The sequence below is a fragment of the Melozone crissalis genome, unplaced genomic scaffold, assembly GCF_028551555.1.
Source record: "Melozone crissalis strain CALT ecotype California unplaced genomic scaffold, PUWL_Pcris_2 ptg000006l_1, whole genome shotgun sequence".
Classification (NCBI taxonomy): Eukaryota; Metazoa; Chordata; class Aves; order Passeriformes; family Passerellidae; genus Melozone; species Melozone crissalis.
The window spans coordinates 1,000,134-1,017,284 of NW_026535784.1; the positions used below are offsets into that span (position 1 = coordinate 1,000,134).

The 17,151-nt window shown below is 49.2% G+C and overlaps 1 protein-coding gene across 2 annotated transcripts in view; it reads right to left on the reverse strand.

The window, feature by feature from the left end:
- The window catches only part of SFXN5 (sideroflexin 5), a 104,124-nt gene that overhangs the window by 55,740 nt on the left and 31,233 nt on the right, over positions 1 to 17,151 (reverse strand). For both annotated transcript variants that reach the window (XM_054290781.1, XM_054290789.1), the window contains 5 exons: positions 11,987 to 12,013; positions 10,396 to 10,450; positions 8,887 to 8,912; positions 2,653 to 2,706; positions 200 to 256 (listed from right to left, as the gene is read on the reverse strand). In XM_054290781.1, coding sequence (XP_054146756.1) covers positions 200 to 256; positions 2,653 to 2,706; positions 8,887 to 8,912; positions 10,396 to 10,450; positions 11,987 to 12,013 — 219 coding nt within the window. The remainder of the gene's footprint in view (positions 1 to 199; positions 257 to 2,652; positions 2,707 to 8,886; positions 8,913 to 10,395; positions 10,451 to 11,986; positions 12,014 to 17,151) is intronic.

Here is a 17,151-nt window from a genome sequence, read left to right on the forward strand (position 1 = left end):
CCCTTACTATCTGGAGTCAGGGCCCAGGGAGGTTTGTCACAGCCACTCTGACTGCCCTGGAGTCAGGGCCCAGGGAGGTTTGTCATGGCCACCCGCACTATCTGAAGTCAGGAATCAGAGAGGTTTGTCACTGTCACCCTCACCCTGGAATCAGGATCCAGGGGTGTTTGTCACCCCCTGGCAGTGAGAGCTGGCTCACCTTGCTCGCATTGCGGTTTGCATAGTTCACACACGCGTTGTGGCTCTGGTTCAACCACTGCAGGACAGAGAGACAAAATCAGCACAAACCAAACAGAATCTGACCTTCTGGGAGTTCTGAGTGAAATCATCTGCCCTTGGACTGCTCCCAGCACAGCACCTCACTGGTGCAGGGTCTAGGTGTGATTTTATGCCCTTTAAATGGAGGGATGGGAATTCCAAGGTATCCAGTGTCCCAAGGGCAGCTCTGCTTCCTTGGATGGGCAACTCCTGGTCCCATCTCGCCCACTGCTGTTGGGTTTTAATCCCACAGAATCCCAGGTTCATTGAGGCTGGAAAATCCCTCCAAGGTCACCAAGCCCAAGCTGTGCCCATTTCCCTCTTGTCCGCAGCCCAGAGCACTGAGTGCCATGTCCAGGCCTTCCTTGGACATCTCCAGGGATGGGGACTGCAAACTTCCCTGGACAGCCCCTTCGAATATCCAGTCTCCCTTAATGTGAAGAAATTCCTCCTGGTGTCCTGGCCAAGCCCATGTGCAGTCAGGATGCAGCAGTGCCATTCCAGCAGGCCCTTCCTGAGCTCCACAGGCTCCCAGAGGGTCACAGGAGGCTTCTGAGGAGCAGGAGATGAGCAGATAGCCCAGCTTATGGACACACATGGCATTAAACTGGCTGGAACAGAGCACTTGGGGCTGCCCCTGAATCCCTGGAAGTGTCCAAGGCCAGGCTGGACAGGGCTTGGAGCACCCTGGGATGGTGGGAAGTGTCCCTGCTCACCTGGGGTGGAATGAGATGGCATTTGAGATCCCTTCCCACCCAAACCAGTCTGGGATTCCATCCCAGACGTCCCTAAACAGGGCAGGTGAGTGGCCTTCGAAGCCCTGAGTGACCCAGGATGTCCCCAGCCCCTCCTCCTGTGGGACAGCTCCTAGTCAAACCCAGCAGAGCCCAAACTCATGGCAGGGCTGTCCTGCTGTGCTCCCAGCAGATCCCACTCTGCTCTGAGCCTTCCTGACTGCACAGCTCCATCCCCACTCTCAGTGCAGACAATAAAAAGACATTTGCCACAGAAAGGAGGCTGAAAATAACTCGTTCCTTGGTTTCAGCTGGCGACGGAATCACACTCGTGGTGTGTTTACTATGGAGCTCTCCTTCCCGTGCCTGCTTCCTCCCCTTACTCTTAATTCCCAGAATGTGAACGGGAAATCACACCAGCACCTCCCTACACACAGATTGTTTTCCCCCAGAGTTCCTGTAGCAGACTCAGTGCAGGAGTCCTGGGCTTTGCCATGCACACCTATTCCCAAAATTCCCTGCAACAGGGCCTCCCATCATCCCCAGCCCTTCCAACATCCTTCCCCAAGGAAAATCCCAGCTCCTCATCCTCCCAAAGGCAGATGGGTAAGTTTAGGGCCAACCCCTCCATGGATGTGCCATTGACACCCAGACAAAATGGCTCCAAAATCTGATTTTTGCTTCTGGCCTGCTCTGCCTCTTCCTTGCCATGGCACAGGAAGGTGTGGGATGAAAAGGGGAGCCCAGGTTTGTTTCCAGCCCCTGGCAGGCCTTTCCCTGAATGGATCCAGGCACATCCTGTCCCTACAGCACGGCCAGGAGGGACAGCCACAGCAGCAGTCTGTCCTCTGGGCAGAACCCAGCTCTTCCCTCCTGTCCTGGGATGTAAGATAAGTGTGTATTCTATTGCCACCTGTCAGAGCTGGGGCAGGTATCTGCTGCTCATGGGGCAGTTTTCTTCATCTCTTCCACAGCCAATCCTCCCTCCAGGAGATCTCTTCTGTTAATGGGCCATTAATTATTAATTATCTGCTGTTCATGGGCCATTAATTATTAATTATCTGCTGTCCATGGCCAGTGACTGTCCCTGCATGGCTGATCAAATTCCACCATCCCATAGGGAGACGCTCTGCCCAGGGGAGGAGCCAAGCGTTCCTACCTGGATCCAATCTGAGGTTTGGGACACCACAGCAGCCTTTGCCCACTGCATTCCCAGAGGAGCAGCTTTCTGCTGCCCTGCATTGCCAGAGGGAGCCCAGGCCCATCTCCAGCAGCCCTGGAGCTGCAGAGGAAAACTCCCCCCTTGTGCAGGATCCCTGCTGCAGCAGAGCCACAGCTGGCACTGCAGGAGGGCTGAGCCCCCATGGGATGGGGCTGGGACACCCCCCTGATACACAGGGTCACAGGGCCTGCTCTGACTCTGGCAGGGGTTTGTTTTGTACTACTGAATTTGTATTTTTAATTTTCTCCTAGCAAAGAACTGTTATTCCTATTTCCTATATATTTCCCTGAGAGCCCCCAAATTTCAAAATTATAATAATTTGTAGGGAAGGGATTTACATTTTCCATTTCGAGGGAGGTTCCTGCCTTCTCAGCAGACACCTGGCTTTTCAAACCAAGACACCTCCCCACACTCCCACCCTTACCCAAGGAGCCTCACCTGCCAAAACACAGTGGAGGCCAGGGTCTGGTTGGGCAGGAGGAGACCAACAACCTGCAAGAGGAGAGATTCTCTCATTATTAAAGCATCCCTGCTTTGCTCTCCGTGCTTCTCCAGGCATGCAAACAGCCAAGCTGATTTCCAGGGACTTGAATAAATTATCCTCATTTCTGGCTCTATTTCATTCCTGTTATTTTTGTCATCCCAGTCATTATCAGCCTCCTGTCTCTGTTTTCCAGGGGTGGAACTGGCTGATGTCACTGAGCCCCTGAAAGCTCTGCACCTTTAATTATCACAATTGATAATCACCTGCTCATGATACACCCTGAAAAACCGCTGGCAGCTGGCAGTGCCCAAAGACCCCATGGAAACCCAAAGAATTCCCTAATCCAGGTGTTTCTGGAGGGGAACACAAACCCTGCATGGAGGCAAGAGTTCAAAGCTGTCACTACTGGCAGTGAGTGGAGGGTTCTCATTTTCCTTTGGCACATTCCCTCTTTGGGGCACCAGGAAAAAATCCCACTGGAATCTGAGGGCAGCAGAACCACCTGGGAGCACTTTGCTCCTGTTTGGGAGCCTGGGGTTTATTTTAATTAAATTTATTTTAATTAATTAATCTTTTTTGATGTGTCACTGTCCCCCCAAGGCTCGGGGCAGCCCAGCCCAGCACATCTGGCCAGATGTTCCCTGCTGGGGCCTGCACTGGGACACCAGAGGCTGTGCAAGGTCACTCCTGGCAGCACCTGAGGCCACACAGGTGTGTCCTGGGCCTGGGGTGTCCTTGGGCCCTTTCTGACAGCACCACAGGGACACAGCTCTGCAAATCCCATCCCTGACACACCAAATACCTGCCTCAGGGCCAGCCTTCCTGGTTTAAAGCAGTTTTTTTCTTGTTTTAGGGTCATTTTTCCTGCTTTCAAACAGTTTTTAGGACCATTTTCCTGCTCTAAGGCAGTTTTTCTTTTCTTAGGACCATCTTCCCTGCTTTAGGGACATTTTTCTTGGTTTAGGGCCATTTTTTACTGGTTTAGGGCAATTTTTTTCCTGTTTTAGGGTCATTTTTCCTGGTTTAATGTGGATTTTCTTGTTTTAGGGCCATGTTTCCTACTTTAGGGCATTTTTTTTTTCTTGTTTTATGGCCACATTTCCTGGTTCCAGGCCATTTTTCCTGCTTTAGGGCCATTTTTTCCTGGTTTAGGCCACAAGAAGCTGAAGAAGAGTAAAAGGATGCAGACAAGGGGACCCCAAGGACCAGCCCCACAAACAGCCAGGACAAAGAATTCCCAGCCAGATATGACAGCCCTGCCATCCCTGCCTCCCTCCCTGTGCCCTGAGCTCCCCACATTTCTGGAGGTGTTTCCTGCCTGCAAAACCCCACGGAATTCAAAGGCTGAGCAACTCTTTAACTCCATCCATTCACTCCAAATGCTGGGAGCTCATCCCTATCCTCAGACCTTCCCCAGAGCCTCATCCCAGCTCATTCCCAGGAATCTGGGAAGGGATTGGATGGAGTCCTATCCTCCCAGCTCATTCCCAGGAATCTGGGAAGGGATGGGATGGAGTCTTGTACTTCCAGCTCATTCCCAGGAATCTGGGAAGGGATGGGATGGAGTCCTGTCCTCCCAGCTCATTCCCAGGAATTTGGGATGGGATGGAATTCTGCCCTCCCAGGGGTGAGCTGGGGCCATCCCCAGGGATGGAGGGAACGTCTCAAACGGCACCGAACAAAAGGGGCCGGGGCTTGGGCGGCCTCGCTCCCTTCCCATCCCCTCTCCCTTCTCCTCCTCCTCCTCCTGCTTTTCCTCCCACTCTCATGGAGTTGCAGGGACTTTGTTCCCTGGCCCCGAGCCAGCTCCCACTAATTTACGGCTCTGTTCCCCCCACGCGGAGCTCGGCATTAATTAACGCGGCCCCAAACGAAGCCCACCCTAACCCCAAATCCAACCCTGAGCCCCTGGTGCTCCCCAAACCAGCGGGAGGAAGAGACTGGGGAAGGAGCAGGGCCAGGCAGAGGCTGGGGCTGAGCGCCGGGGGAAAATTCCGGCGGGGAAAAATAAATAAATAAAGAAAAAAAAGAGCACCCAAAATCTGTATGACTGAAAGAGGCACGTTTAAATGCAAACTCTCCATATGTGCAAGAGTCTGTCAAGAAATGTACAATTTCACTTTTAATTACTGTCAGGGGAAAAAATAACTAAGAAGGAAAACAAAATATATATAAAAAAAAGAGCTCCTAAACACTGGCGAAGTGTCAGCGACAGAATTTAATTGGTGATCAGGTGTGAAGGGCCCTTGGTGGCCCCCAAAGCCATCCCGTGGACATCAGGGAGCTCTGAGCAGCTCCAGCTCCAACCCCAAATCCTGCCTAAGGTGGGACAGCCACCTGCAGCCCCAAATTCCCACCTGGGTCCTCAGGGGTTCCCTAAAACCTCACCCAGACCCCGATTTTGCATGGCTAGGGGAAATCAGGGGCTGAGAGTTGTGGTGGCAGCAGCACTCTGCCCTCAAGGTCGAGTTTGAGCTGAATTTCCTAAAGGTGGATAAATCTTCCCTCAAAGAGGAAACAGCAGCCTGGGGATGAGGCTCCAGCCCAGCAGTTGCTTTGCAGAGAAAGAATTCCAGGGGCTGGATCCTCTCCCTTCTGGGCTGGAAATGGGAAAAAGGCAAAGCCAAAGCTGAACATTCACCCAGAGCCCAGGCTGTCCCCTCTCCTGTGGGGTTAGCCCCCAATCTGGGCTGGAAATGGGGAAAAAAGGGCAAATCCAAACCCTGCACACTCACACAAACCCCTCTGCCGTGGGGTCAGCCCCAAATCCAGGCTGGAAATGGGAAAAGAGCAAAGCCAAACCCTGTACAGTCACCCAGAGCTCAGGCTGTTCCCTCTGCTGTGGGGTCAGCCCCAAATCTAGGCTGGAAATAGGGAAAAAAGGGCAAAACCAAAGCTGCACATTCACACAGACCCCTCTGCAGAGGGGTCAGCCCCAAACCCAGGCTGGACATGGGGAAAAGGGCAAAGCCAAACACTGAACACTCACCCAGAGCCCAGGCTGTCCTTCTGTTGTGGGGTCAGCCCCAAATCTGGGCTGGAAATGGGAAAAAGGCAAAGCCAAAGCTGCACACTCACACAGCCCAGGCTGTCCCTCTGCTGTGGGGCCAGCCCCAAACCCAGGTTGGAAATGGGAAAAGGGCAAAGTCAAAGCTGCACACTCACACACAGTCCAGGCTGTGCCTCTGCTGTGGGACCAGCCCCAAGTCTGGGCTGGAAATGGGGAAAAAAGAGCAAAGCCAAACCCTGAACACTCACACACAGAGCCCAGGCTGTGCCTCTGCTGTGGGGTCAGCCGCAAACCCCAAAAGGATGGAGAGGCCAAACCCAGGGCAAGGCCACGGGGAGAGGGAACATTGCCGGGATTTGGGATTTGGAGGTGTCAGGGGAGCTGCTGCCCAGATCCCATTATTCCCCCAAAGCCCTAATCCCCTTCACAATGAGCTACCCCAGAGTGGATTATTCTGCAGGGAAACACCCCGGGGAGGGGGATGGCCCTAAACTGCTCATCCCCACCCCGCTCACGGCCCGGGGCGTCAGGCTGACCCCAAATCCCACCTGGGGACAGGCACAAACCCTCCCTGGGGACAAGGACGGCCCAGCCCGAGCCTCTCTTGAGGAAATCCCATCCCCCTTTGTGGAATAGAAGACTCAAACTGTTTTTATGCTGGAGCAGGCTGCCAATTTTGTCACTAAATTTCACAGATCGATTGGCATAAATGTTACATTTTAATTTTAACATTTGAAACGTTTGGGTTTTTTTTTTTTTCTAAATGACAAGAGGTTCCAGTTTATCCTTTACAGCTCCTGAAATTGGGCTCATCTGACAGCTCTCGGCTCCTCTGACAGCTCTGGATTGGGGCCGATTTCATTGTCAATTTGATCGTTAACTCGTTTTTGTTTAACCTTTTCTTTTAAAATGCCCCACACAAAGTTCCCACCGAGGCTTTGCCCACCACAACAAACAGCAGCAGCCCTGCTGAGCCCCTCCTTGGGGCCTAGGCCAGGCCTAGAGCACCCCTGGGTTTAAGGAGATTTAATTTAGTCTATTTTTGCTCCTTCGACCATTTTTATGGACTAAGAAGCTGAACCAGGAGCTGGTGGCTTTGAGGATAAAATGCCTCTTGACTCCAATTTTTTGGGGCAAAGTGTGCCTCAGTTTCCCACAAAACTGGGCTAAATTAAGCATTCCTGTTTGGGTGAGGTGACAATTCAGCAGGAGAACAGGCAGGATTCTCTCCCTTCTGCCTTTGGCCATGGAGAGCACCCAAACACTCCCAAAATTCCCCAAAACAAGGAGAAATCACCCTCAGGCACAGCCTCAGGAGGTGAATTAACCCAATTTCATTCAAGGTTATTTATCTATCAATATATTGAGGTTATTTTGTATTAAACATCAGGTTATTGATCAATTAACCCAACCTCTGTTTGAGGTTATTTATCTGCTATCAAGGTTATTTATCTATTAATACACTGAGGTTATTTTGTATTAAATACCAGGTTATTGATCAATTAACCCAACCTCTGTTTGAGGTTATATATCTACTATCGAGGTTATTTATTTATTCATATGGAGAGGTTATTTTTTATTATCTATCAGGTTATTATGAATTAACCCAGCCTCTGTTTAATTATCTACTATTGAGGTTATTTATTTATTCATATGGAGAGGTTATTTTGTATTAAATATCAGGTTATTGATGAATTAACCCAGCCTCTGTTTGAGGTGATTTATCCATTTAAAATCATTCCCACAACTTCCTTCAGCACCTTCATCTTTCCCCCTTCCTCTTCATCTTTGGATTAATTAACCCAAATGAGAGCACGCAGCACTGCCTGACTGAGCTGGAGCTCCTCACATTGGGAAAAGACCCTTAAACCACAGAAATGCAAAATAAAAGTGTCCAAAAATGGAATCTGAGAGTTGCAGGAGTTGCATTTTGCCAGCAATGAGTTCAGCTTTGCAGAGGGAAAGATGAAGGTGCTGAAGGAGGTTATGGGAACAATTTAAAATGGATAAATAACCTCAAATAGAGGCTGGATTAATTAATAATAACATGATATTTAATACAAAATAACCTCTCCATATGAATAAATAAATAACCTCAACAGCAACTAAATAACCTCAAAAATACATTGGGTTAATACATCAGTAACATGATAGATAACAGATAAATAAACTTTCTATATGAATAAATAAATAACTTCAATAGCAGACAAATAACCTCAAACAGAGGTTGGATTAATTCATCAATAACAAGATAGATAACAGATAAATAACCTCAATATATGAATAAATAAATAACCTCAATAGTAGGCAATCAACCTCAAATAGAGGCTGGGTTAATTCATCAGTAATCTGATATTTAATAAAAAATAACCTCAATATAGTGATAGAAAAATAACTTCAGTAATAGATAAATAACCTCAAATAGGGGTTGGATTGATTCATCAATAACCTGATAGATAATAGATAAAGAACCTCAATATATTGATAGAGAAATAACCTTGATAATAGATTAACCTCAAACAGAGGCTGGATTAATTAATCAGTAACCTGATATTTAATACAAGATAACCTCTCTGTATGAATAAATAAATAACCTCAATAGTAGATAAATAACCTCAAACAGAGGCTGGGTTAGTTCATCAATAACCTGATAGATAACAGATAAGTAATCTCAATATATTAAAAAATAAATAACCTTGATAATAGATAAATTACCTTGAATAAGGGTTGGATTAATTAATCAATAATCTCAATAGATATAATATATAATATTAGATAACAGATAAGTATATTGATAGAAAAATAACCTCAATAATAGATAAATAAATAACCTCAGAGGTTGTGTTCATTCCTAAATAACATCATAAAATGTAGGTAAATAACCTCAATATATTAATGGATAAACCCCCTTAATAACAGATAAATACCCTCAATGCATTAATAGATAAATACCTTCAAACAGAGGTTGGGTTAATTCATCAATAACCTGATAGATAAAAGATAAATACCCTCAATACATTAATAGATAAAACCCCTCAATAACAGGAAATGGGGAAGGTGGGGATGCTGTGGGAATGGCATGAGATGCTGGAGTGTGCAGAGTTGTGCTCAGGAATCATTTCCTGAAGCAGAATTGTGCTCAGGAATCATTTCCTGGTGCCCACAACCAAATACTTACAATGGGGGTTCCAAAGGGGATGTAACCTGTGGGGGGAAAAGACAAATAAATGAATTAATTAGAATGAATGTCCCAGTTTAGGGACTCCTGGCACAACCAGGTGCCCTCAATGCCACCACCCTGGGACATCCTGGAGCTCCACCTGATGCTCCAACCCACAACTGCAGCCCCCTCCTGGTTTTCCCATCCTTTATTTTTGCTTTTCCAGCTCTCCCAAGTCTTTTCCTCAAGTTTTATTGAGCACCACAGAAATCAAACGTTTCACATTCCCCCTGCTGTGGCTGCCAATTCCTGTGCTAATTATAATTCATCTCCCTGACTTCCAGGGGGAGGTCTCAGAGCCTTTCCCCAATATCACTGAATGCACTTCCTGCATCCAATTTACAGCCAAAAAGGGCAAAGACCTGAGAGGAAGAAAAAACTGGGAGACAAATTCAGGACAAGGCAGCCGAGCAGAGGGTGCTGGCTTCTCCCCCCTTCACCCTCAGCAGCATCCCCCAAAGCACTGAGCACAAACGCCAATCCTGTTCAATTCCCCTGGGCCCAAATCAGAGAATGTTGCACCCAAACCCATGGGAAAGGTCCTGTTTATTTCAATAAATCTGCTGGAAAAGCACCAGGGCTGCCCTGGCATTCCCAGAAAAGCTGCTGGGCACCTGAGCATGGTGAGGAAACCCCAAAGGGGGCTTTTAATTTAATCTTTAATCATTAAACAGCTCATTAAGGCACAGATCCTCCCTGGAATCCCAGTGCTGGGGCCAATGGATATCATCACCATTGAAAAACAGGGATCATCCCATTCTTTCCTGAGGAATAAACCCCCCCAGCCCCCTCCTCTTCGTCCAGTGAGGATGGATCAAGCTGCTGACCTGGAGTTTACACCCCTGAAGTTGTGGAGAGCAAGATTTGCCATTTAATGTAAAGTTAAAATGCTCCCAATAGTGATGGAAAGGAAAGGGAAAAAGAAAAGGGAAAAAAAGGAAAGGGGGAAAAGGAAAGGGGAAAAAGGAAAGGGGAGAGGAAAAGGAGAATGGTTAAGGAAAAATTAAAACAAAAAGGAAAAAGTAAAAAGGAAACAGAAAAAGAAAAAGGAAAAAGGGAAAGGGAAAAGGAAAGGGAAAGGGAAAGGGAAAGGGAAAAAAGGAAACAAAAGAGGAAAAGGAAAAGGAAAAGGAAAAGGAAAAGGAAAAGGAAAAGGGATAAAAGGAAAAGGGATAAAAGGAAAAGGGATAAAAGGAAAAGGGATAAAAGGAAAGGGGGAAAAGGAAAGGGGGAAAAAGGAAAGGGGGAAAAAGGAAAGGGGGAAAAAGGAAAGGAAAAACGAAAATATTAAGCACTAAATCTCACAGTGGAATTTAGGATCCTCATTTTCCTCGCCTGCAACGGGATTTTGGTGTTGGAATTCCTTCCTAATCATGGTTTAAATGCTGACAAGATTCAGTTCCCAAAGAGGAGAACCCCCTCCCCAGTATTTATCCAGATTCCAGAGGAATGGCAGACACAGCGTACCTGACATTCGGAAAGGCATGAAGATGGTCTCGTTGGTGTCGGGGTGGATGATGGCCTGGAAAATGTCACCAGAGAGCCACAGTGAGGGCACAGGGCACAGCACAGCCACCCCCCAGCTCCAAACACCTCCTGTGACCACACAGTCCCTGGAATTTCCCCATCTGGGACCCTCCTCACTTCCACCAAAGGCACTTCGGGCTCCACAAAATCCCTCCCAGCACTGCTCTCTCCTCTCCTGCAGTAATTAATGACACTAAATTAAATATTTAAATTAATTTTAATCATTTAGGAGGAAATCATTGACCCTCACACACACAGAGTGGCTTTTGCTTTGCTCTGTGTCCCCAAAAGCCACCCCCAGCTGCACCTGAGCCCCAGGAAAGGCAAATGAGGAGGGAAAAGGAAAATGATTTTCTGTCCCTGCCTGTCCTCAGCACCCCCATTGGGGCTGAAATGTGCTGGGTGGGAAAGGTGGGAAATGCCTGGCTGTGGCAGAGAGATGGGGAGGATGAGGAGAAAAATCCCTTTATCCTGCAGGGGAGCAAAGGGGCCACAGGAGAAACCCCAAACCCCCAAGGCCCAAACACAACTGGGGGATTCAGTTCGGGAGCTTCTCCCCATCTCCAGCTGTGGATCCCATGCCAGAATCTTCTCCCCCACCTCCATGTATGGATCCCATTCCAGAACCTCTCCCCATCTCCAGCTGTGGATCCCATTCCAGAACATTCTCCCACATCTCTATGTGTGGATCCCATTTCAGAACCTTCTCATGAAGGGGATCCCATTCCAGAACCTTTTCCCCCATCTTTATGTGTGGATCCCATTCCAGAACCTTCCCCCCATCTCCAGTTGTGGATTCCATTCCAGAACCTTCTCCCCTATATCTAGGTATGGATCCCAGTGCAGAACCTTCTCCCCACCTCCAGCTGTGGATCCTATTCCAGAACCTTCCCCCCATCTCCAGTTGTGGATTCCATTCCAGAACCTTCTCTCTCCTACAGGTCAGGCAGGTCCAGCCCTCTCTGGATAGCCCCACAAGGGACATCCAAAAACCCCACACAGCACCTGAATTTTCAAGAAATTCCAACTCTGCTGTGCCCCCACAGCTCCTCAGCCAGCCTTGATGCCTCTGGAGATCCCAAAAACCCCAAACCCCCCAAATCTGCCTCCCTGATGAGCAGCAGCAAAGCTCACTTGGCCCCTTTTTGCCCACATTCCCCCAGATTTTCTGCCAAGCCCAGGAGGCTGCACTGGGATTCGCTGGGAAGGAGAAATCCATTCCCCAGGGACTGCAGGGAGGAAGGTACAGCACAGGCACAAACCTTCCCAAGGAACTGTCAAACTGTTTGCAAAAAACTGGAGACAAGAAAGCTCTTGACTAGACAGGAAGGAGAAAATGAAGACATCAAAATATATAAATATATATAAAAAGAAGAAAAATCAGGCTTTTTGGTGGCAGAGTGTTCTCTGCATTTACATTTCCATGGGAAGGCAAAACAGCAACTGGCAAAGGGAATGAGGGAGGACAGGAAAAAGCAGCAATGCTTGAAAATAATAAGGAAAATTGAAAATATTTTTTAAAGTGTGTTACCTGTTTGATTTTTTGAGCTCCCCACAGCTGGAAAAACAAAAGAGAACATTAAATGTTAAAAAAACCCAGTGTAGTTTTATTCCAAATATTCATCTTTTAACTGCTGTCATAAACAAACACAAGGGACTGGGACAAAAATCTCATTTCCTGCGGCCCACCAGGATGGATTTAAAGACTCTTTACACACCTGAGCTCCTTCACACCTGCGTGGGCAGCGACAGACGATATTAAACTTGTATTAAATGGGAAGAAAGAGCAAGAACAGCCAGACTTCAGAGCTTTAAAAACCCCAAATCCTCTGCTGCACCCAGATCTCAATGTAAATTTAGCACAGCCTCTCCCTGGATGAGCTTCCTGCGGAAATCCAGCCTTGCTGGGGAACAAAGGTGGGGCAAACCCTGCGCGGGAGCTCTTCAGATAAACCCTGGCCTTCCAATAAATAAAATAAACAACCAGCAGTTCTTATTTCTAAATGCACCAAGAAATGCTCAGGGAGAGGGAAAATCTCGTTGAAAACTCTCCCTGTTGCCTCCTGACAGCTCCAAAGCCCCCAAACCCGGCTCAGAGTGAGGGGTTGGAGGAGGAAACATCCCCTGAGAGGTGCAGGAGGAGACACCAAGCCCGGAGATGCCCTGGCACAGACACAGCCCCAGGGTTTGCCCTTCCTCCCCAAGGCTGAGGGGTTTCCTAAACATAAACTAAAACCTAACCCCAAATTATCACCTCCAAACCCCCAAACGCTGATGTGCATCACCCCAGGGATGGGTGGGAAGCCAGGGCTCTGAAATGTCCCAGCAGCTGCTGGGTTTTGCTGTTAAAAACTCATGTTCAGCCCTGAGGCCCAGGCACCTCTGTCTGGGTTTGTTCTGCCCCCAGGTCCTTGGAGCTGCAATTCCACCCTTTAAGCTCCATTTCCATCTAAAACCCCACAAATTCTCTGCGAGCCAGGCTCCTGGCTGCTTCCCTGGCAAGGCTGCTTTGCCAATCTCTCCCCACCCTCGTGGCTCCTTCACTTCTCTCCAATTTGTCAACATCCTCTTGAGTGGAGGCCGCCAGGAACCGGGGGAATTATTCCAAGGGAAGCTGTGCCAGGAGAACCTGGGGAGTTCTGCTCCTGCTGCTGCCACAGCCCAGCATGGTGATGGCTCTTTTTGGCTCCTGCTTTCCCCACCCAACCCACCCAGCCTGCACATCAGGTGCTCACCCTGCTGAGCTCAGCATTGCCACCGTGTTCATTAAGCTTCATCCCTCACTCCAGCTTTGCTGCCATTCCCAAATATAAATCCATTAAAACGCTGTTGGAATAAGGTAATTAATCTGCTGTAAATTGCATTAATTGACCCATTGATACCAACAACCCCAAATTTCACTCCAAATTCACCCCAAGCTCCAAAATGAAGCTCTGTGATGAACTCCACTGCCTGTGATGAGGAACTGAGGACGTAAATGTCACAGACACACAGGAGTTTTCCTGAAGGAAAATTCCCTTCCTAAAGAAAATCATCATTCCCCCTTTCCCGGGTAGGAAACAGAGCCTGGGGCACACAGAGGACAATCCTGGTGCTAAAGACCGGGTGGGTCAAAACCCCAACACCCAAAGGGAAGGAGGCTCCACACCCAGACAGAGATGAGGTCTCTGCCTGCCCACCAGCTGGAGACCTTCCACGGGGTGATTGTTCACCTGCAGAGGAATTCCTGGGGCTCCAGGAGCCTTCCCAGCCCATCCCAGTGACCCCAGGGCTGCCCACATCCCCTTTATGCAGGGTGGGAAACAAAACCGCGGGATTTTCCTCTCCAACTGCAGGCACTGACACCAGCAAAAAGGAAGAGGGATGCTTTCTGAGCCAGCACGAGGGCTTTTTTGGTCAAATTCTCTAATTTCATTAATTGATCCCAATATTTATGCCTTTCCCTGCTGCAGTGCAAATATTGTTAGAACACGCGGTTTCATTACTTCTCCAAAGAGACTTCACAAGATGCACCTGATGAGTCACCTCAGGATTCTGCCAGCTCATTTTCACTTCTTTCTCCTCTAATTCCTCTTCTGTCTGCAGTGTTTTCCAGCAGCTCCAGCTCCCTGACAGCCCTGCCAGCCTGGGCTGCTTTGGGGGAGCAGTCCCTGGGTTTGGGGGATTTCATTCCTGCCCGGGAGGAACAGCCACGCTCCCACCTCATCCCCCTCACTGGGAAACTGGGGAATCTGCTCTGGAGCTCAGGGAATGACCCCAGATCACTGCTGGGGTTCAGACTTCAGTCCAGAGTGGCTGGGAAGGACCAGGTGGAGCTCCTGGGATGGAGCATTTGCCCTGGATGGCTCCACCTGGACCAGGAGCAGAAGGCTCTCTTGGGATGGAGCATTTCCCAGGGAATGATCCCAGATCCGTGCTGGGGTTTAGATTTCAGCCCAGAATGGCTGGGTAGGACCAGGTGGAGCAGGAGGATCTCCTGGGATGGACATTTCCCCTGGATGGCTCCACCTGGACCAGGAGGATCTCCTGGGATGGACATTTCCCCTGGATGGCTCCACCTGGACCAGGAGCAGGAGGACCTAGGTCAGATCAGGGGGGACCACAGGGATCAGGTCAGGCTCTGCTTCATGGACATCCCTCGTGGATGGGCAGGAACCAGCTCCAGGCTGCTCACAAGTGGTCTCAGATCCACCTTTTCAGGACTCAAGGAAGAGATTTCCACCTGTCCTTTCCAGGATTCTGCTTTTCCTACAGTTTTTTCAAGGAAGAATCACCACTTTTGTCACAACTTTTGTCACCACCTGGAGCAGTTTTGAAGACCTGAGCTCGGGGTGGCAGCACAGGGAGGAGCTGGAGCTGCTGGAGAGCCCAGAGGAGGCTCCAGGATGGACCCAGGGATGGAGCAACTCTGCTGGGAGGGAAGGCTGGCAGAGCTGGCATTGTTCACCTGCACAGGAGAAGCTTTGGGGTGAGCCCAGGGTGGCCCTGCAGGGCCTGAAGGAGCTGCAGGAAGGATGGAGAGAGACAATTTCCAAGGGATGGAGCGACAGCACACAGGGAATGGCTCCCACTGGGAAAGGGGAGATTGGGCTGGGATCTTGGCAAGGAATTGCTGGCTGGGAGGGTGGGCAGGGGCTGGGCTGGAATTCCCAGATTTGCTGTGGCTGCCCCTGGATCCCTGGCAGTGCCCAAGGCCAGACTGGACACTGGGGCTTGGATCCACCTGGGACAGTGGGAGGTGTCCCTGCTATCGCAGGGTTGCCACTGGATGGGCTCTGAGGTCCCTTCCCACCCAACCCATTCCAGGATTCTGGGATTTTATGAATTCAGGAGCTGAGTTCAGTTATCCAAAACATCACCTCAAATATCATGGTGATGTTTAAGGCAGGGCCTCAAAGACCACCAGAATCTGAAGAGAACCAAAGCTGTGGTGAGGAGATGGAGACTGGAATAAATCTTGGGAATAGATGTGATCTTTGCTTGTCAGGACATTCATTAGCAATCCTTATTTAGCAGCAGAATTGCAGCTTAGAGATAGTTTAAAAAAATAAAAAAAAAAAGAATTTATTTAAAGAATCCATCCAGCCCCAATCTCTTCCCCAACACCTGTCACTATAAAAACAGCACGGAGGGTTCCAGTTCTCCTTAATGGATGAGCCTCCTCCTATTAAACACGGGAACATTTCACAGTCCTGCACTCAGAGACAGCAATTTATTTGTCACCCTCTCCATAAAAATCTTCTGCCTTATTTCTAATCCAAACTAATCCTCCTTCAGCTTCAAAGCACCTGGTGCCACCCTTTGGGCACTGATCCTCAATCCATGGGTGCCTCTCCAGCTATGCCAGCCAGGAATAACTGCCTGCAGAAAAGCCCTCATTGATTAATCACTCATTAATCACTTTTCATGACAAGGCACAATTACAGACAAAGAACTAATTAGGAGGCATGGGGTGGATGAGCACAACGTGGAAAGGAAAACCCAAAGGTTTAAGTCCTGCAGAGATCCCTCAGTGGGGTCTGCCCGGGCTGGACTTTACACCATTACACAACAAAACCCCTCTGTAAGGACAAGGCTGGAGAGGAAATCATTGAAAAACAGTAATTTTAGTTAATTATTTCATCTGTCCAGTCAGTTCTGTATCAGAAGCCGTTCCCATCCTGCTCCAGCAGTGATGCTCTCACCTCCCAGCAGCCCCCCTGCACCCAGGAAATGCAGATTTTAACGAGGTAACAGCGGCACTTTGCACCCCGTCAGGAACTGCCAGTGGTTTCACACCCCGGGGCTTGTGAGGTTTATTAAAGCACAGCTCGGATCACCCAGCCCACGCTGAATTCCAAATATTGGGTGGTGCAGAACGTGGGATGCAGCAGAGCTGCTCCTGGAGCGCTCCAGCTCCTTCCTGTGCCCTGGGGAGGGCAGCCTCCAATCCAGATGTGCTTCCCCAATAGTCCCAGTTCCTTAAATGATTGAAATAAAGGGGAAAAAACCAGCCCAACTCCAGCTGCTCACAGATATGGAGCAGTCTGGCATTCCTGATAAACCTGGAAAAGCAGGTAACGCCACCTATGGCTCTTCTTGTTCCTCACAGGAAACCTCCCCACTGGTGTTTTTACAGCCCTGCTCCTAAAATCCTGGCATTAGGAAGGGTTTGGTTCTTCAGGACACAGACCTCAAGGGATCCCACGAGTGGGATAAATCCCAGAGGGCTCTGATCATTTCTGCCCCTCCTGGGGCTGAACTGAGGCAGCACAGGAGGCACCTGGGGCTCCTCCTGAATGCCACAACTCCTCTTTGCCATTCCGAGCATTGTTGAGTCCCTGAGTGACATCAGGGAATTGTTCAGGTTGGAAAAGATTTCAGGCAATCACGCCCAGCACTGCCAGGGCCACCACTGCCCCTGTCCCCAAGTGCCACATCCACAGGCCTTGAAATTCCTGCAGGGATGGGGACTCCAAACCTCCATGGGCACTTCCAATACTTTACCACCTTTTCAATGAAGAAATTCCTCCCAATGCCCACCCTGAGCTCCCCTGAGGCCGTTCCCTCTGCTCCTGTCCCTGTTCCCCTCCTGGCAGGAGCTGTGCAGAGCCACAAGGGCCCCCTGAGCCTCCTTTGCTCCAGGCTGAGCCCCTGCCCAGCTCCCTCAGGGATTGTGCAGCCCCTTCCCAGCTCCCTCAGGGATTGTGCAGCCCC